Source organism: Scomber japonicus, chromosome 5 (genome assembly GCF_027409825.1).
Source record: "Scomber japonicus isolate fScoJap1 chromosome 5, fScoJap1.pri, whole genome shotgun sequence".
NCBI classification, from domain to species: Eukaryota; Metazoa; Chordata; class Actinopteri; order Scombriformes; family Scombridae; genus Scomber; species Scomber japonicus.
This window is the reverse complement of record NC_070582.1, coordinates 20900198-20921023: the sequence shown is the minus strand read 5'-3', so window position 1 is coordinate 20921023 and position 20826 is coordinate 20900198. Positions and strand designations below refer to the sequence as shown.

The 20826-nt window shown below is 40.3% G+C and overlaps 2 protein-coding genes across 2 annotated transcripts in view; one reads left to right on the top strand and one right to left on the bottom strand.

Moving 5' to 3' along the window:
- Nucleotides 1–10827, top strand: part of LOC128358358 (membrane-associated guanylate kinase, WW and PDZ domain-containing protein 2-like) — a 74380-nt gene extending 63553 nt beyond the window's left edge. The window contains exons 12-22 of the mRNA XM_053318604.1: nt 886–917; nt 2230–2422; nt 2516–2631; nt 3042–3234; nt 3779–4018; nt 6372–6557; nt 6695–6998; nt 7728–7947; nt 8096–8239; nt 8820–8958; nt 10029–10827. Coding sequence (XP_053174579.1) covers nt 886–917; nt 2230–2422; nt 2516–2631; nt 3042–3234; nt 3779–4018; nt 6372–6557; nt 6695–6998; nt 7728–7947; nt 8096–8239; nt 8820–8958; nt 10029–10723 — 2462 coding nt within the window. The 3' untranslated portion in view covers nt 10724–10827. The remainder of the gene's footprint in view (nt 1–885; nt 918–2229; nt 2423–2515; nt 2632–3041; nt 3235–3778; nt 4019–6371; nt 6558–6694; nt 6999–7727; nt 7948–8095; nt 8240–8819; nt 8959–10028) is intronic.
- Nucleotides 10828–14103: 3276 nt separating this feature from the next.
- On the bottom strand, nt 14104–20412 carry ergic2 (ERGIC and golgi 2). Its single transcript, XM_053318780.1, has 13 exons — nt 20021–20412; nt 19427–19535; nt 19294–19340; nt 19139–19206; nt 18941–18981; nt 18225–18326; nt 17984–18076; nt 17228–17283; nt 16394–16492; nt 16158–16255; nt 15903–16065; nt 15084–15163; nt 14104–14958 (listed from the first exon to the last, which is right to left on the bottom strand). Exons 1-13 carry the CDS (start codon nt 20124–20126, stop codon nt 14890–14892), a joined length of 1131 nt encoding a protein of 376 aa, XP_053174755.1. The 5' UTR covers nt 20127–20412; the 3' UTR covers nt 14104–14889.
- Nucleotides 20413–20826: the final 414 nt, after the last annotated feature.

Below are 20826 nucleotides of genomic sequence, written 5' to 3'. Positions count from 1 at the left end.
AGGCAGAAATCTATTGTATTCAATTTTTCTCAAACCTCACACTCGCTTGATCTTGAAAGAAAGTTTTGCCCCATTGCTAAGTGCACTGGTCTTCATCTTGCGTATCTAAAAGGCAGGCGGATGTAATTCCATTTCAGGATTCTCTAAAGAATATTTTACAAGCGCCCACGTCTGTGAAAGGATTCATCAGCGATGCTGCAGCAGTCTACTGTGCTTGATGAGTGTATTTCTGTCCTCATGTATAAAGATACGAACTGAATGTTTATACAAGCCAGCCATTGCATGCTATCTCCCTCATGTCTAAATGTATGTATTTGGGTCTCAGCAGCATAAATGTACTGTATGTCTTTGATTCGGTGGAGTCACAGGGGAGCTGTGTTGATGAGATTGTTGTGATGTAGAGTGCTCCCTGCTTCCTGCATGCAGATAAAATATGACTTACAGAGGAAAGTGTGTGTGTGTGTGTGTGTGTGTGTGTGTGTGTGTGTGTGTGTGTGTGTGTGTGTGTGTGTGTGTGTGTGTGTGTGTGTGTGTGTTGGGGGGTGATGGGTATGGGGTATGTGGCTTTCCCTGCAGCTAATGATGTAATTATGTTGAAAACAAATGCAACAACCAGACTCGTTTAGGAGGAGTTACACAAACAAAGTCAAAACAGAGGAATATGAAATCAGAAAATGGAGAACTTTTTCTTGTGCTTGGCGAAGAATATTTGACATGTGTCCAATATCTCAGATGGAACCTTTAGAAACCTTTGCACACAGCTTCCCTTATATTTATCTTTGCCCGCACAGTCGTAATTGTCTGTATTTTGTTGTTTAAAAAGAATCCGCCAGATTATCCAAGTCTGCTCTCTTTTAACTGTGTTTTTCCCTCTTTCTTCCTCAGGCCACGTCTCTCCCTGGAAGGCCTCCAAACAGGTACAAATGTGTTTCTGCTTATTATGACATGTTCTTACTAGTGTGTTTGTGTGTGTAAGGGAGACAGAAACAGAGAGTGCGTCTGTGAATCAGCGTTTGTCACAGAGGTGGTGTTACCTGGAAGGAGTTTGACTTTGTGTTATTGTGAAGCCAACCTGTCCTGACCTGCTTATTGGTTTGATCAGATCTCACATCTTGCCAAATAGGACAAAGCTCTTCAGTTGTACACTTAAACTGCCTTGTCATTGCTTGTGCAAATCAGCATTCATTCATGCTATTAAAACAGAATATTCAGATGTGATGAATCTCATCTCATTGAAGTTTAAATGTGAATATTGATTTTAATTCATTACCATATTTGCCCCTGGCCAAGTGGCTATTTTTCTTTATTACCTCATTGAGTTATTGAAATAAACATTTAACTAGATATAACTCATACACTTAAAGGGTAACATTTGTTTTTAATACTTTAAGTGACAATCATCCATCATTAACTACCTATTGACAATATTCTCTGTGGTTATTCCGCAGTTTTGGGCTTGTTGTTCTAACTTCCTGTACAGTATGAAAGCTACAAGATTTCATCACAGTAAACATGAGGCCACTATTTGTCGAAGTTTTATCATCAGGGTTACAGTATTTCATTATACACGTTTGCATACGTGTATGCTTTCTTTAATCTCTTTTCTGCTGACTTTAGTTTGCAAATGAAACTCTAAGTAGTTTCAATGGCACCAAAACTTGTTCGGTATAGCATTGTGTACTTTTTATTGCCATGTTGCTTCTTCAGCACTTACTATATTAGTCCTTATCTTATCTTATATAAGGACTACAGGTCAGCACTGCATAGTATTTTTAGCAGTTTGTTGCTGTGTTGTTTTCTGCTGCCTGCACACTGTGGTATCATGTGGGTTGTGGGCTGTTGGTCACTGTTATGTGTGGATAATGTCTGTGGCTTTGTTTTGTTTTTTGTTTTGTTTTTTTTTGGATTAGTGTATGTTCTTTTTATGCTCTTTTTGTTCCCACACCGTGAATCAATCCGTGAATCAGTTATTTGATCATTAAGATGCCAACAGGAAGATGTGCTATTATCGTACAGGCATTGATCCCACAGAGAAACATGAGTAATTATATATGACCTACATTTAACACATTTGTGTTGAACAGTTTTTTTTAAAAAGGAAAAACAATTGTAATCACACGCAGAATGCATTTCAAAATGATTGGGTTAATGATTAACTGACAGTAAGAAATGTTTTCACCCCTAAATCATATCTTCAATTAATCATCTGTCTTGGTGTTTTCTTTGTAGTTGCCTGACCAATGGGATCCGCATGGAAGCCCCCAAGCAACCCTGTCTGGTCCGGTCTTGCCTCCTGGAACGCCATTCCCAAACCAGCCACAGCACCGCACTTCTGTGCCTGACTCAACTGAGGGTTTCGATCTTAACAAGCCTGACCCCTACGACCTTTATGAGAAGTCGAGGGCTATCTATGAAAGCAGACGTGAGTGTAGAGCATCAGAGACGGAGCATTATGTTGCATTTGATCTGCAAAAAAAAGATAGAATCATCTTTTTTGTCTGCATCTGTGTACCAGGTCCAGAGTACGAAGAGGTGGAGGTGCACCTACTGAGGGAGAAGACTGGGTTCGGCTTCCGCATCCTGGGGGGAGACGAGGCCGTGCAGGCTGTGAGTCCGGACGCCCGTGACAAGGCTCGTATGGGACGGGCTGGACCTCACACATATTTAACCTCATACACACCAACCCCATCTTACCTGCACCTAACCTCACCTATAATCTCACAGTTACAGTTCATTCATATGACAAACATGTCCTCTATACACACACTTACACACAAGTACACCATGACTTTCTCACGCTGTCCTGACCCTCTAACTGCTCAGTGCCTCCCATACTGAAGAAATGCCTTGCTAACTTGTGCAAGTGTAAAAAAGCATGCAAACTTCAATACAGGCAGAGTGTAGCAGGAGAATATTAGGAAGGTGAAGCAATGTTATCATGACAATAGTTAAGAGGCTAGATAACGTAGTTACTGTGTGATTCCACTGTTTCATCCTTTTCTCCTTCATCTATGCTGCTAATATTGATTGTCTTTGAACAGATTGTTATTGGCGCTATAATAGAGAACACTCCTGCTGAGCGCGACGGGCGGCTTAGACCCGGGGATGAGCTCATTTCTGTGGATAAAAATGTGGTTGCTGGGAAACCGCACAAATACGTAATAGACTTGATGCACGCAGCCGCTCGCAACGGTCAAGTCAGCTTGACTGTGAGAAGGAGAGTGCAAATGCTTGGTGAGGAGATGTTTATTCTTTTGTTCTTCTCTGTTTTATAATTTCTTTTTACACCGTACCAAAACTGGAGAACATGCTGCATAGTTCACTGGCATCAATTGAAAAAGACAACTTGGATAGGACACACATGCTGACAATCTGATCAGTGTGTACAGTATTTCTCACCCACACATCTTCTCTGAAGGTAGTAGATCATACATACATCTATCCTTTGTTCATTCTGAGCATTGAAGCAGGCTCTGTGATTAACATATTTCCAAATGCAGTACAATTATAAGGACGTATGATAATACAAGAATCAGACCTGTCAAATGACAAACCAACAAGCAATATTTGACTTTGATGGAGAATCCATGTAGAAGGTAGAGAAGTGCACTGTTTCATATAGTTGCTGCAAATTTAGAATTTTTCCAATGGCTTCATCTGAAGCTTTTAAGTGAATGTTTATAAGGGACTAAACTTGTTGTGTTTTACAGTAGCAGAACAGTTGTGATGACTCTTCCCAACTCATGTCTTCCTGGCTCTTCTGTCTCCTTTCCTCCAGGTGAACCATGTCCTGTGAACGGCCGCAGCCCTGGCTCAGTGTCGACACAACACAGCTCTCCACGTAGTGACGCAGCCTCGGCTGTGGGCCCTCCAGTGGTTGCCGCTCCCGCTGCCACCTCTCCTCCAGAGGGTACCGCTCTGCAAACCAGTGACGTGGTCATTCACCGCAAAGAGAATGAGGGCTTCGGCTTTGTCATCATCAGCTCCCTGAACAGACCAGAGAACGCCACCGTCATCAGTGAGTTGTTTCTGAAAAGAGCTCTAAGGGTTGTTCCTGAGCGCAAATGGTGATTTGTAAATCCTGATGGCCAAGGATCCATATAGGATGACAACTGTCCAAGAATGATTGTTTATGGGTTCTGGTTATTATTTAAATTTCAGGTGGTATCTGTGAGCCTTTGCATTAGTATGTAAAAAACCAAGCACATGCACATACCCCAAGTGGTGCTCAAGCACCTGCTCTTGTGGCCTATCACGATATAAGTGCCCCTTTGCAAGACTTTTTTTTCCTATTTCATTTTCTAATTTTCTATTTTAGTTTTTAAATTTGGCCCATGGCATCAATTCTCTACCACATTTAAGTTCAAATCCTGCGAAATTGCACAAGTCCCTGCCCCTACCTCTTCAGCTTCCCCTGTTGCAACCACCCCGGTTAACATGCACATATTGAGCACCATGCACAGCAGCATGATTCATGTCTCCCTCCCCTGCTTTCATTGGTGACAGCCAGGTAACAAAAGTATATGCCCTAAGGCCCAGTATTGTTTGTCACAGCTGTGAAATTAAATTGCTATTGAGTACAGCAGCCAGACGATATTAGGCAACAGCCCAACATTAAAGTCCGTGTAAAGTAAGAATAAATATGTGTTCTGAGTTTGACATTCCACAGAAAAGTGTGTTGTTAACCACCCTGCCAAATTTGAATGATTAAAAAAATCGCCAAATATATGAAATTAGGCTTCAAAGTTGTGTAAAAATCAGCCTTTTTCTCTGCTACCAAACGCTGTGGGAGTGCCCGCCGAGTTCGCAGAAGCCCTGCCCCCAACCAAGTGTCACCTGTCAATCAAAGTCACCAACTCCACCAGAAACATGGATGCTACTTCTGAGAGCTTTCTGCTGCTAACTCAGCTGCTAGCTCGGCAGCTAACTCGGCTGCTAGCTCGGCGGCTAACTCAGCTAACTGGCTAACTGTAGACTGTAGTAGTAGTAGTGTGTACTGAATGTATTTATACCATAGATTTATACCTCCACAGCAGCAGGGGCGGGTTTATGCTAATCACCGCGGCGGTGCTTTTTTAGACTAACCACTAAATCCTGAACACAGAAATCTTGAAACACAGTTTGTGAAGCCTAGCTCCACAGTTCAAATCTAAATGGTTGAAATGCTTTTTACACCTTTTAAGAAATACATTTATGACCTATTTAATGTGTTTAGAAGAAAAAGTCTGAATTCACTTTACACTGTCTTTAAGTTTAACATCAAGCAAGCTAGTATGGCACAAAATAGTGTAGTTAATGAAAATAGGTGAACGACTAGTTAATTCATTTGTCAAGGAGTCTAAACAAATAAATATGTTTCTGCTTATGTTAGCAGCAGTATTCAGGCTCCAAGGCCATTTGGGGGAGACAGGTTTTAAGGTGTCACTGGAGCAATTAGCTGCAGGCTCTATTAAAAGCCCCCCACACCTCATACATCAATCATACACCTCCCCCTCCTCCCTCTTCACTCCCTGCACTTAAATCACACTCTGCCAGCCATTTTTAAGGTTGTATGACTCCCCCCTCCTCTTCTTCCTCTTCCCATCCAGCTAAAGCAGGATAATGACACTGATAAGTTTAATTTTTATTCTCTGAAGTTTCCAAAAGCCTGAATTTATTGGTGAAGAGGATTCAAAGGTCAGAACTTTTACTTCCTGAGGGTAAAAGTATAGATTTAGATCTAGTTCTGTCTGTCTGTGACCACCTTTTAAATTTTTTTTTTTTTTTTTTTTTTGCTATTTTGGTGCATTCTTTAGTTTTGAATTATGTTAAATGTCACCATGTCAGTTGTCTTTTCACTGCGTGTACACTCAAAAAACATGGTCTGCTTTAATAATAATAATAACCAGTGGGCTTCATGTCCCTCTGCTATTAATTTACTTAAGCTGTGTTTTTAATCCACACAGTAGTGTCAGCATTTTTATTAGCTGGGGTCAAACGTGGGTATTGGGGGGGGGGGGGGGGTTCCTATACAGTAGTGATTGTAATATCAAATATTACTTCAGAATGTAATTGTTCATGTTTAACAGTCTCAAATGTAATTTGTTTTGTTTAGATAGTGATAAAGTTTCAGAAAATTACATTTCTTTGCAGGTTTGTTTGATGTAAGCATTTCAGTGCAGTGATCGGATCGGATATCTATATAGCATAACAATATTTGGAACTGTAATTTTAAAAACGGTGGCAGCAATGCTACAAAGTTATGATTGGCAAGGCTCATACTGTAATACAGTTTGAAATATTATTGCAGCCATTTTAGAATTCAGTATTATCTCTGCTGTTTTGTCTTCAAAATTGGCTTTGACAGCCACCTTGTTATTGTCTGTTTCCAGCTGTGCCCCATAAAATAGGACGTATAATCGAGGGCAGTCCTGCAGATCGATGTGGGAAGCTGAAGGTGGGCGACCGGATCCTGGCTGTGAACGGACAGTCCATCATCAGTATGCCGCACGCAGACATTGTCAAGCTTATTAAAGATGCTGGGCTAACAGTCACACTGCACATCGTACCAGAGGAGGGTAAGTGTTTTTGTTTGGCAGCTTGTTTATTTTTTTGCTTTGCATTGCAGTCTTGTGCATTTATGAACGTGTTGGTCCATTTTAATACCCTCTCCTCTAACTTTGACATGTTCCACATGCTCTTCTATCCATCACAGGCTCCCATTCTGGACCCAGCTCAGAGAAGCAGAGCCCTATGACACAGAAACACAGCCCCCAACCCAGCCCTGTAGCCCAGTCAAGCCAAGGAGGCATCCAGCCCAGCCAAACAGCTCCTCACCCGAGCCAAATGGTCACTCAGACAGCACCTGCCCAGCCCGGCCAGACACCAGCTCAGACAAGCCAAACAGTGCCTGGCCCTCCTGCACCAGCAGCCTCCCAGCCTGCACCAGCTGGAACCCAGCACAGCCCGGTCACCCATCCCTCCGGACCCCCTATACAGCTTTATCTCCACGACGGCAGGTAAGATACCTCTAACAGGGAGAAGCAGTCCTATTCTGCGTGTCACCCCCCCCCCCCCCCCGTGCCTCCAGTTTCCTGTCTCTCTCTACTTGTCTGTCCATTAAAGGCAAAAAGCCCCAAAAATACACTTTAAAAAAATGTAATAAAATAAAGGTGACAGATATCAAACTGTGTATATACATGAGAAAGTGCCATACGCTTCTTGCATGCCCGTAAGTTCAGGAGAAAACCTGTGACTGCAGACAACTTTTGTCCCAGTCAGACGCTCACTCTCAGGCTAGCCTCTACTCTGTTGCGCAATGCCACTTAGCTCTTACAGCATCACTGAATAATTTACCTAAAGGTATCTTCTATAATGCAGGAACCCAGTGATCAGGCTCTTTTCTGTGTCAAAACTATGAAAGTGTGAGTGCATGCAAGCATGGATGGATGTGTGTGCATGTGAGTTCCAGATCAAGACACTGAGGGTGGCACTCCCAGAGCTGTGGATTTATGCCTATTTTACAAGTGGGAATGTGATAAAAGTTTAAAAACAGAGAGTGATATTTCCATCTCCACACATGCAATAATACTTATATTCTCCCCCCTCACATGTCAGTCTAATTTGTAAAATGTAACTTTACCCATAAATGTACATGTGAGGGTGTGTGTGGAATAGGACATCTCGTCCCTTTATTGTTATTCAAAATAATGCTCTCTCGGATTTTGTTGCCTCTTTTCTCCTCACAGGTCAGAGGTAAAAGCCAGACAGGATGTCAAACCTGACTTCCGCCATCCTCCATTCACTGATTACAGGCAACCACCGGTAGACTACCGTCACCCACCGGTGACCGATTATCGACAGCCTCCAACACTGGACTACCGACACCCGCCTGGTCTGCTGGACTTCAGACAGCACCCTGCAGCAGCACAGTTCCCTCTGGGGATCCCTGCAGACTTCAGACCACAGGTACAGTCAAATCAGTAACTGTGTGCTTGAGTGGACTGCAGTGATCATAAAGTATACATATTCATTTATATACAGGTACACTAGCAGAAACGGTGTTTGTAGCCTTTGCAATAAGTTTGTTACAAGTTGTCTACTGTTTATTCTTCAGGACTTTGATTACTTTACGGTGGAGCTGGAGAAAAGTGCAAAGGGATTTGGTTTCAGTATCCGCGGGGGCAGAGAGTACAAGATGGACCTATTTGTGTTGCGCCTTGCCGAGGACGGTCCTGCCATACGTAATGGGAGAATGAGGGTGAGATGATGAAAACCATGACAATGCACTCTTCAGGAGATGACTGGAATTGTTGTCAGTAGAAAACAGTTGCTGTTTTATCAAAATAAACATAAATAAGAATATTAGATAAAGTTACAGGCAAGTATTAGCTATGAACATAATGCCAGTTTTTGCTCATCTTTATATGAACTTGCTCATATGATTTCATCACTGAATTTAAACCAGGCAACAAAGTCAGTCTGATATTGTTCTTGTGCTTTACTTATTATCTTGTCATCCTTTTGTTAATTGAAGTCATTCTTTTACAGTCTGCTTCTTCTTCATGAGACAGTAATAGCTTAGAGGTTAGGGAAGTGGGGAATTAGGTAAGTAAAGCATGTGAACTCACTGACTGTGTAACCCTCAGTTCAATCGTCAACAACTACTGTTAAGATGCACTTGAACAAGGCACTTAGTGGCAACTGAATCCCCAGTTGCTGAATGTAGAGCTGCTGCGTAGGCACAAGCAGAGGCCTGCGGGTTGTGTAGAAAAGTCAACTTTCCGTGGATAAACAAAGGTTGACAGAAATCGACCCTGTGCTCTGTGTGTCTCCTCCAGGTGGGGGATCAGATCATAGAGATTAACGGGGACAGCACTCGGGACATGACTCACGCCCGCGCCATTGAACTCATCAAGGCGGGAGGCAGGCGAGTCAGGCTGCTGCTAAAGAGAGGCACAGGACAGGTGCCAGAATATGGTGGGTTTCCTTGTCACAATCTAAATGTCTCATTCTCGCTTCTCTTTCTACCATAGTCTCTGACCTGAAGATTGGAGATCATTATCTTTTCCCCTGTAGATTATATGTTTTACCCTAGAGCACATTAACAAGCATAATAACCCTAGCTTTATTATTAATACCTTTTTGCATTTTACTCCTGGCTCCATGATCCTATTCTGTCGTCTACAATTAATTTTGTCTCTCTGTGAAAAATGTTTCTGTTCTGTTTTGAACAAACAGTAGAATAACATCTTTATCCTACATGTGTTGTAACCCCACTGCTTTAAGTCTAATGATTGGTATAGGCTTTTACTTGCCTTCCCTCAGGAATGGTACCTCCCAACCTCTCCATGTGCATGAAAGGTGACACACTAAGCTCCCCCTATTTCTTCCTAATGGGCCACTCTAAAGACACGGTTTGTGAAAAACTGCATGTCTCTCTTTCCATACTGATTAATCTGTGCTCTGTAGCTGTGCTTTAAGCATGCATTTATGTACGCATGAACGTGATTTTATTCATAGGAAAACTGTAGCTGTGTGCGTGTGTGTATCTATCTGTGTGTTTGTGTGTGTATGTGTGCGCGTGCGATGCGTGTGTGTGTGTGTGGATGCTTTTGTGTCTTGTAGTAAGAGAGCAGTATGGTTTGAAGTGACTCTCTAGATGAAATTGTATCATTCTGAAGAGGGGCTGTGAAGTAGACTGTGTGAAATCAGTCTGCTCAGGATCAGTCTGTCACACAACTATAATGATTTTTTTTTTCAAGCGCTGAATGAATCCTGTTGCACAAAATGAAAATGTAATTGTTTTGTCAAAACTACAGTACAATTAAAGGTGTACCATATCGGATGTGTGCTGTTGACACACATTTGCATGCAAGTTTGCCTGACATATTAGGTTGTGGTGTTTCACTGTATTATTGTGTGCATCTTTCTTTCTCTGCTTATATCCTCTCTCCTTCCTCTCTTTTAGTATATGCATGTGCATGCTTGTTTGTGCCAGTCTGCTTTCATCTTAGTCCACCTGAGCATGTTTTCCTCCTCTCCAACAGACAGTGTCGGCCCCTGGGATTCCCTTTCTACAGTCCACTCTGCCCTGCAGGAAGTGACCCTCGAACCTTACCCGAATCCATTGCTCTCATCCCATCCAGCCTCAGCCCCAGACTCCCCTCATCAGCTCCCTCTAGAGGCCACAGTGTGCATGGCAGACAAAACTCCACAGCTGACAGACCACAGCTCCATTAGAGGGGCAACAGGTGGCAGGTCCACCCAGCAGAAGTGCATCATCAGGGGGCAGGGAACCCCCCAGGGGTCTGGAGGGGTGGACTGTGGACCAGGCGATAGACAGCCTCGGGCTTTGCCTCCCAAAGCTGTCCTGGGGAGGCCTGCTGAAAGAAGAGAGCGGCAGAGGGAGACTTGCTCCCCTTGCTGCGAAAGAAAGGGCCTGCACACACAGGCAATGAGCACTATCTGGCCCTGGGACCCATATGTGAGTGTGAATTTGAATGGAGCCTCTCTAGGCAGTGGAGATGGACATGTCAGCCTCCAGGAGAGGCTGGTGTCCAGAGGCCTGTTCCCCAGAGAAGATGAGAGGGCCGGTGGCCACAGTGAGCTCTGCTGCCCTTCTAAAACCATGGAAGATACTCCTGCAAGGAGTGCAGCTGCCTCCCCTGGGCCCTGGAATGTCCCTGGGTCTGATAAACTGCCTGGCACCCTGAGGTCCTGGACCTCCACAGTAAGCAGGTAGAAAGGATCTCACTGGTCTGGACCAGATCACACTGTCTGGCTCCTCGTTCAGTTCACCATCGGATGGACGCCTGAGAAAAACTCCCTCGCTCTCTCTGTCCTGTTTTCCTTTCCATCTTCTTCTGAAATCATATTTTATGTTTCATTTGTTCTTATGAGATAATTATTACACCCACCACCTTAAAAAACAGAGGAACTTTCACAGCTATTGTAACATACAGTATAAAAACCTGACTACTCAAATACGTAGGGATTTTGTACCCTCAGATGTGACATCATACATGGAGCAACAGTGTGTAATTCTGAGTGGAGCTTTGCTTTCGACATGTACCTTTAACTGCTCGACCGCATCTGGCTTCAGATAGGTCAGTGCAACATAACCTCAGATGGAACAAGGTTCCTTGCAGGTGAGAGAGACATATGTGCATCAAAAAGATTTACTTTTGCTCCATTTTTTTCTGTGAAGTCGAAAGAACGACACTACAAATCTGTCAGATGGAGGCAGTGACACTGAAACATCTCTTGAATCACGAGCTCCTGGAGGACATGGCACTGACCCAAATGACAGCTTGGTTAAACAGACGTATGTTAGATCTCACATGCCTACCAATATATCATATACTGTAAATGTAAAGATGTGAAAAATATGTACATTTGGTAAACTCAAAAACATACCTGTTGGTGTTTTTGGGGGCAGTGTTGTAGTTAGATACATTGTAAAGAAAAGAGGAAAAAAACACCAGGACAGTATTTTAGGATCACTATTTCCATGGCCTCGTCTATGACTACATATCAAAGACTGTGCAAGTCACCAAACCCAGACCACTGAGGGAGGCAGCGGTCGTGTGCATGGATATGAACCCCCATGTCATTATACAGGGACTCACATGTCTTTTAGAGGTAGAATATAGAGACGAAATCCTCTATGGAGCAAACCAGTTGGTACTCATGTGAAACAAGAAAAAATACAACTTTCTTTTCATCTAATTGAACTTCTGAGTGACTGAAAACAATTGGCTTAGTAAGAACCCATAATACTGTTTTGAGTTATGTACACAACTTGATCACAAGTCAACCATGCAGTCATTGTGCAGAATTATAAGCTGTGTTGTATTCATTTAATGCTCAACAGAACAATTTATGTCCAGTCTATATTTCCCATTTATATGCCTTTTACTGTGCTCAGTGTACCACATCACTGTGGGAGAGGGGCATCGGTGTGGGGAAGAGCAGGCCGATGGTTATGAGGTGGGGCGGAGTGCCTTACTCAAACTAATACCGAGCTGTTGCCGTTGTGATTTGTTTCGGGAACTTGAAAACAGATATTAGTGACCATGCACACATATCAGTGAACTGTCAAGTTGTGGAGCCTCTTTCTTTTTCGGATTAAAGCACTATATACAGTTACCTGGATGCAGTCTCAGCTGTATAGCTTATCAATATCAGTGATTGCCCATGTCCCCAAGTGTTTAAAAGGGGGGATCAAACTTGTAGCCTGTAGCATTACATCCTCTTTGAGAGTAGAGCTGTTAATGTTAATCAAGACAGGGACATTATCAAAGTAGGCCATGCTTACTGATGTCAGATATTACAGCTTTATTTGTCTACTCTGTAAAGAAAATATTTAGTAACGCTTTATTTCACAGGTAGTTAAACTTTATACTTGCTTCTTTTTAAAAAATTCAGAGTAATTTGCAGGTATTGAATGGTTAATTTTACTGAGAAGGTGTTGCAATTTGGTATCAAGTTTTTTTTTAATTAAAAAAAGTGTTAAGTTGATTTAATGGTTAAATACCCACTCATTATATTTGGGTTTATATATGGTTGTTCATTTGCAAAATATCCTTATATTTAGACTCTAAACAGTTCCTTTACTGACTGTGATTCGTGCATATTAGATTCTTTCTTAAAATCTATGAGCACTTTTCCTGGATACTACCAAATTATATAACCCTTTTGAAGAAATGTACCAACAACAGCTACTATCAGGAATTATTGAAAATGTTACCAAAATTGTTGATAGTGTTTGTAACAAACAACCTAATATGCTAATTTGGTGACACAAAACTAGTTTTGTGTCTATTTTCTGTCTGCTAAAGAACTGTCATAAATCAAATTTATGACTTTTTGCAAATTAAACACTATGTAATGAATGAAACTTTACAAGCTAAACCAACTTAACACTTTTTCTGTTTCTCTTATAATTTGTACCAAATGACATAACTCTTTCAGTAAAATGCCTTACAACTGTTAATTACAGGTAAATTATTAAAGATGATGTAAAATATGTCAGAAGAAGGGTCGAATCAAGAGAAACTGGACTTGGTTGTCTCTCATTCTAGGGGCCCCTTGGGGTTGCTGGGCCGGTAAAATATATTGGCAAACATTTTGCTTTGATGCCAGTGGTACCAGCGCACCCTGAATCTCAACCTAATACTTTAGATTATCTGTGAAACGTAAATACATTTAAAAATCAGTTTAATCACAGAGTTTGTTGCCAGCGTAGAGTCGAGGCATGCTGCTAATAAACTGAGACACTTGAGATGAAGTCACTATTCTCCAACAAGATGTTTGCTCTCATTGGAAATGTATCACCAGAGCTTTTGCATAGTGGAGGGCAGAATTGTTTAAAAAATAATCCTAATGCTTTGTGAACATTTGACTGAACGCAGCATGACGGCACATTTGAGCTACAGGTGTAAACCGGCCTTTTGGTTTACCAAGACGGACTGAGACACTTAATACCTTGTGCACAAAGCCTCATCAAGACAGACTTTTACCAGTATTAGTTTGTAATTATGACAAGTGGTCTTGATTTTATTGAGCTGACTTGAAAAGTTGAACAGAACTGTGGCTCATGTGTTCAAGTGGTTTGAATATTAGGGAGGAGCATGAGAAGATGCCACTAGGCTGTAGAAATGTGTTTACTGTGTGTACAAATGTCAGAAAAGGTGAAAGAATATGTCATCCAGTCCTCTGTCTCCATCCAGGCCGCCCCCCTGCCTGCTGTGAGTGATTTTGTATACAGAAAACAAAAAAAACTGCTTTATTGGAACCCATGACAGATGGCACGATCATAAATTCCCATTGAGATCAAGTATAACTGTGTAGTGTTAATTGTGTACTATTCACCTTGTACAGCTGTATTCCTACAAATATGGTTTACTGTATCATTGATACTGTAGTTTCAAAGACGTGAACAACTATTTTTATGAAATGCGACAGTACTGATATATTACATTTTGCTAAAAAACAAAAAACTTGTTTACTGAAAGATATTCTGAAATACTGTCAAATAAACTCTTGACATGGTGTAAAATATTCTTTTCTACAAATTGCTTTACTTATGCCTGAGATAACACTAAGTATTAACAAGGAAGATAAGTCGAAAGAGGATTTTTATTTAACAAATCAGCCAAGCATTTACACATAGGCACATTTGTGGAACATTTTAAGTCCTTCTAGTCTTTTTTTTTTGTTTGTTTATTTTTACATAGTTCCCATTTAAAGGCTCTGCACACCCACACAGATGGTTCCTTTGTGGCTGATTAAACTTAGCTATGATGTAAGTTTAAATGTGATTAATGGGTCAATTAAAGTGAAAACACCTGTGTGGGTGTACCATTGCTTTAACACCTGGTACCATAGTATTTAACAAGGTCAGATCTACAATAATAGACCTTTAAACAGAATGCACTTTGACATGTAACAATAGAAAAAGCACAGTTGTAAATAATGAAATGAACAAGCAGCTAGATTCTATTTAGCTGTTCCATTTTAAGGTCCTGGTTTGTGCATGTAGGGTCATGGCTTGGACCCAGACTGTGCCATCATTAATGTTATCAGTAATATCTGTGCTTTTCCTATGACAAGTCAAAATGTCTGTTGTTCAGTCCTCTTAGTGCTGCACCCTTCCAGTGATTGAGACATAAAATTAGTGGAGGTATCGATTACAGTCCTTCCCAGATGAATGCACAGTTGTCTGAATCACCCACCAATAAAAAATTTAAAAATTATAAAAATATTTACACATCTCTGAACAGATCAGGGACACTTTTCATGATGAAACAACTTGTAAACATATTCCCATTGCTCGTTGCTGTGTAGTGGGATAGGCTAAGATGGTGAGCTGTGGGTCAGCGGCAGCTGAGTTGTAATGAACTCTCATTACTGAGTGTAGTTTTGCGCTGGAACAGGGTTCTCATTGTTTTCCTGCATATTCAGAGGCTCCTCCTCCTAAGATAGAAGAAGGAAAATAATAATAACAACAAAAAAGGTGAAATTGCTTGTCACCTATCAAATGTATTTCAATTCAAAGTAAATGTCATGTCAACAAGGTTTACAACCATGTATTCACTTACTTTAAGAGGTCTGTACATTCCCATTTTAAAACGACAGCAAACCACATCAACCAGGAAACCAACCATACCATGAAGCATGCCTGCAAGTGAGAGGTAGATTAGTATACTGATGATGAGGTTTGATTTGAGTTATGATGATAATTGTTGCTTTCATGTAGGAAAGGCTGTTGAGTCAAAGTATATGTCTGTTTTTGACAACATGATGTTTTCATGCTCATATACATCAATGAAGAATGATTTTTGGCTGATTTTCAAGACCAACAAAATGTTCTAATGTTAAAGCTGGCCTATTACTCCATTTTTGTCCAAAGTACAATGCATTCATCATCTCCTCCAGATCCTATCTCATCCTATCTCATAAAAACATCCTCTTAAATCACAAGATTAGGTCCAGCTTTTGGGTGCACATGACATCTAAGAAGACTAAACCAATGGTAATGTATTATTTTGTCCATTAACTACAGTATGTACAGTTAGCTAGTTGATTGACAACAGAAAGCAGTCAAACTTTTCAGCTATAATGTCAGAAAGTGTCAGAAATGTTCACTGTGATGGATATCTTATCTAACACATTTTAAAGCTCTTCAAGATGCTTTTGAACTGAAGTTAAATTAATTAATTAACAGCACCCAATGGCTGCCCAGAATTCAGAGCAAATTTTAAAAAACTTTGGTAAAGAGTGGTTGGGCTGAACTCAAATACGAGTTAAAACATTAAAAAGTCCTTTAAAGATGCATGTTGGACTGGCTGAGACACATTACTAGATGTCATTTGAATACTAATGTATGTTATGTAAGTTTGCATGTGTGAGCTCTGGACCTGTCGTAGAGAAGATGCCTCCAATGATGCCACAGAGTCTGACGAGAAACTGCCAGAAAGGCATGTGTTGCTCGGTGACTTTCACCATTAGTGAGCTGATGTCGTATTTCATGAAGATCCCTGAGACTCCATGGCTGCCAGCAGCATGGTTTATCGCTCGCTCCTGTGGGACAAAAATTCAAACATTTTTACTATAGTGATACATAACATAGCATGCTAAACAAATACACAGACTCGTCCAAAATTCAAACCTACCCGCTCGGTGACGGAGTACTGATGTGTTTCTGCAGAGACCTTGTAAGTGTTCAGTTTGGTGGGCACGATGGTGATGAAGTACTGAAACATGTGGTTAGCTGGAGAGAATTGAAAATGTCTGTTACCACAGAGCTGAATTAAACAGAGTAATTAATATACAAATCATTTTCTGAAAATGTGGTTATATGTGAAACAGAATCAAGATAAAGTTGGATTATTTGACCACACAGACATACAATCAGGTGAGATTTTCTCTGTGCCATCTAGTGGGCTGATAATTCCAGGGATCGCTTCTCCAAAGGACAAGTGATCGATCCGGTGAGAAAAATTATAACCTGTAACACAAAACCAAGTCAGAACAACTAATAATATTCATCACATGAATACAATCACCCTGTTTCCAAAGTATAATCAATCAATCAATCAATCAATCAATCAATCAACCTTTATTTATACAGCACCTTTCATACCGACTAGTGTAGTTCAAAGTGCTTTACAGTTATTTGATTGCCAAGCTGATAACGTGACAGAACAAATGACAAAATTTAAAAAAGAGGGAAAAATAACAGCAACAATAAAACATTTAAATAAAATATGTGGAAATAATTAATAAATAAGTAAATTAGGTTAAAAAGACAAAAGAAATGTAAAATAGAAGATGACCTTTAATAAAAGCTGGAGTAAAACTAGGTTAAGAAAGAGGCTAAAATACTAAAGAAATAGACAAATAAAACTGATAAGGAGATAAAACTATAGAAAGATAATAATAAGAAAGTGTAAAATGAAGTAGACAAAAAACAAATTAATAAAATAAAACAATTTAAAACATCAAAAACAAGCACAATAGAATAAAATTAAAGGCTATAAACTATAACATTTTTAATCAAAAGCCAGGCTGAACAGGTGGGTTTTGAGCTTCCCTTTAAAAATTTCCACAGGCAATCTGTTCCAATGATTTGTAGCGTAAAAAACAAATGCTGACTCTATGTAGGTTTTAGTTATACAGACATACATAAAGTAAATAGTCAGAAGGTACAGTCAATAAGGTATAGTCAGAAAGATAAACTCACTGTCATGGCTAACTAAGGCTGCTAGATGGGCATGGCCTCTGGGATGTGGGATAGACCTGGAAAAGAATGAAAAATGAATGGATTAGAATGAAGGATGCAAAACAACACACGGCTAAACTTAAAGACTGTGTAAAGTGAATTCAGACATTTTTTTTCTAAACACATTAAATAGGTCAGAAATGTATTTCTAAACAAGGTGTAAAAAACCATTTAGATTTGAATTGTGGAGCTAGGCTTCACAAACTGTGTTTCAAGATTTCTGTGTTCAGGATTTAGTGGGCAGGTCTGAAAATCACCGCCGCGTTATGTGCTGTAGAGGTATAAATACATTCAGCGCACACTACTTCTACAGTCTACAGTTAGCCGTCGAGCTAGCCGCTGAGTTAGCAGCAGAAAGCTCTCAGAGATAGTAAGATAAAAAGGTTCTGGCGTCAATGTTTCTGGTAGAGGTGGTGACTTTGATTGACAGGTGACACTTGATAGGGGGCACGCCCACAGCGTTTAGTAGCAGAGAAAAAGGCTGATTTTTACACAACTTTGAAGCTTAATTTCATATATTGGGCGATTTTTTTAATCATTCAAATTTGGCAGGGTGGTTCACAACACACTTTTCTGTGGAATGTCAAACTCAGAACACATATTTATTCTTACTTTACACAGACTTTAAAACTATCAGTATGTTCTGAGAACATGCAAAAAAAAGTTACTAAATTATCAACACATTATCATGAGTGTTAAAGCCATGTGGATACATACTTGCCCACGGTAATGTGGAAATTTCCTGCCACCTTGTTAACATATAGGTGTCCATGAATCCTGCAGGCACTAAGCTGAGTGGAACTGTCCTGGCTATGGGAAGAGGAGCAACATAATGCGGAGGGGAATAAAATGTTAAAATGGTTTTCATCAACATATAAGGAAGGTCACACACTCTCTGCTTTATTATCACATATTCAACCACCCCAACAGAGCAGAAGTCACCTTGAGGCTCCCATACCTTTGAGGCTCAGCAGGAGGAGCTGCTTTTAATGCAGCCTTGAAGAGCACATCCTGGAGGGCATGTTCCACTCTCAGACGCTCCTGAATGTGCAAAAGAGTCCTGTGACAGTGAGGGTCAAGACAAATTAGGAAAACAAAGACTCACTTGGGATAACACACAATTAATTACAATGGATAATAGGGTGTTTCAAATCTGAGCCTATTATTAATGTCACAAAAAAGAAAAACATGTCAAGTACTCAAGAGCCCAACTTTGAAGATACTGACTTGAATTTAGACAGCTGATGCCTCATGTTAGCTTTAAATAAACCTTAAAATAAATGTTTACATGGAAGGACAACTGTGGATTTTGTCCCCCATCAATTACATTGCATAATGAAGGGATCTTTAAAGGTCAGTATAAACAGGAAAAGCAAGAATAGCAAGAAAAGGCATGTGTCAATGTTCATACAGGCCATAGAATAGACTTGAAAAACTGTGAAGCTACCCTTTAACTCCACAAAAGGCTCCATTAAGCAGTTACCTTGTGGTGTCTTTTAGAGTTTTAACAGTGTCACCAGTGGACTGCTGATGAGTAAATACTGTATCGAGACCATAAACTGTACTGTTGACAATTAAAAAAATAACTTCCTACTGAATGTAATGATTGAAAATCTCACCACAGTCCTTTAGGGATTGACATAAATAAGTATAACTAGTTTAACTTGAACTTACATGTGCCACAATCTTTGCTGTGGAGAGAGCTCAAAGTTGACCTAAAAAACAGAACAAAAGTACCCTTTACCATTATAACGCAATATATTAAAGTCAGGTAAAAAGAATTTAACACTTCTACTTCACCACTGACAAGTTTCACATCTTTATTATGCAGTCGATGAATTGCTATTGCACACTGAAGATGGACATACTCACCGATTCATATTTTAGCCCATCAGAAGCAACCATGGTCTCTGCCAGATCCAGGACATCTGCACCTATATCTGTATTTATCCACAAGGTAAAGTCATACCTTTCCCATAAGCTGTGTTTGATTAAGGCTAACATACAAATACAATGTTACTACTTACATTGGCATCTCATGGCCACTGTGATGTCGACATTTATCCTCAGTTTACTGTAAATGCAGAGCAGATGCAGTTTAGACGTGTGCTAAGCCAAGACACTGTTTATAAACACAAAATCAACTTCTTTAGCTCTTACCTGCTGAAGTCTTTGTCCACCTCATACTCATACTTCATCCATGTGTCTCTGTACACAAAGAATTCCAGGAAGGCAAGGATGGCCATGAGAGTGAAAGCTATCAGCGACACTGGAGAGAGTGTCAGAGAGTCATTATGCAAAATATATGTTAACCTAATGCTAGTCCCTCTGCAGTATTCTTTGAAAACAATGTTTTTTTTTAAATATTTTGTAAATATATCAAGACATGGGCTTAAATAGTGTCATAGTACCAATTAAGTCCATGCCAGACGTTTGACTTTTTTCTAATAATATCTTTATATAAGAATAATAACAATAATAATATTGATTGATTTAGGTGGGCTAAATAGATACATTTATCCTCACAGTTGAAAACATTCGTTAAGAAATTAGAAAAGTAATCATATGTAATCAGTTACATTAAAATGATTAAGTAATTCAAATAGTTACATGACCTATGGCATTTCAAACAGGGCAACTAGTAAGCTGTAACCTGCTACATTTCCAAAGTAACCTTCCAACCCTGTCCCTCGGGCAGGAGCTTGTATTAAACTTAAACTAGCAACATTTGGCTGTGATGTATCTGTGAGTTACCTGTCCCACCGCTGGCTGTAGACTCTACATAGCTCTCGGGAACCTTTGGGAAAGCGTCTAACTCTTTCACCAGAGTCAGGGCCTTCTTCTTGGTCAGTCTCTTCATTTTAGGAGCAGCAGTGATGTACTCCTAGCCTCATAAAGAGTAACTCTGTTGGTCAGCGTTATTTATTTATGTTGAAGTCTTTTTCGGCTGCTGTTCTGTGCTGACGTCAACCATGACAACAGCCGAGCTAACCGTCGACCCTTAGCAACAGCTAGCCGGCTAAAACCATAAAACAGGAAATATTAGTGTAGCATCGGCTCAGTCCACGATTAAAGGGCTTTTTTCGACGTTAAATATAAAGAAAGTATCCGGTAAGTGTGTTGTTGGTTGGACTAGCTTCTTTGTCTTTTTGACCCCTTGTCTGAAAGAAAACTGCACGCATTTGGACTCAGCGCCCTCTGACGGCGACTGAAGCTGTTCACTACAATTTACAAACCTGAATTTTATTGTTTTAAGAAATGTCTAAAAGGGTGAAATTCAAAGCTATTTTGTCGTGTATGTGCTATCATGTATGAACAGTTTAGGGTTAGGGTTTGAGCCAAGATTGGATAACTAACTGGGAAGCTGCCAAAGCTCCCAGGTTGTCTTGTCTGTCAGTTAATATCACTACACTAATATGATTCTTTGCAAATGTATTTGGTTATAAATAGAAGTGGCCCCTTTCTGATTACGAGGCCCTGCCTTATAGATGGGGCTTAGATAAGCTGACACACAGCAAACCTTGGGATAGGTGTGTGACTCTATTAACCCCTCTGTTCAT

Coding starts and splice junctions, on each gene's coding strand:
- ergic2 (XM_053318780.1), bottom strand. CDS start 20,126: ATGAAGAGACTGACCAAGAAGAAGGCCCTGACTCTGGTGAAAGAGTTA. Junction 19,536..20,020: donor TACAGCCAGCGGTGGGACAG/GTAACTCACAGA, acceptor CACTCTCTCCAG/TGTCGCTGATAGCTTTCACT. Junction 14,959..15,083: donor GAATGTACAGACCTCTTAAA/GTAAGTGAATAC, acceptor CTTCTATCTTAG/GAGGAGGAGCCTCTGAATAT.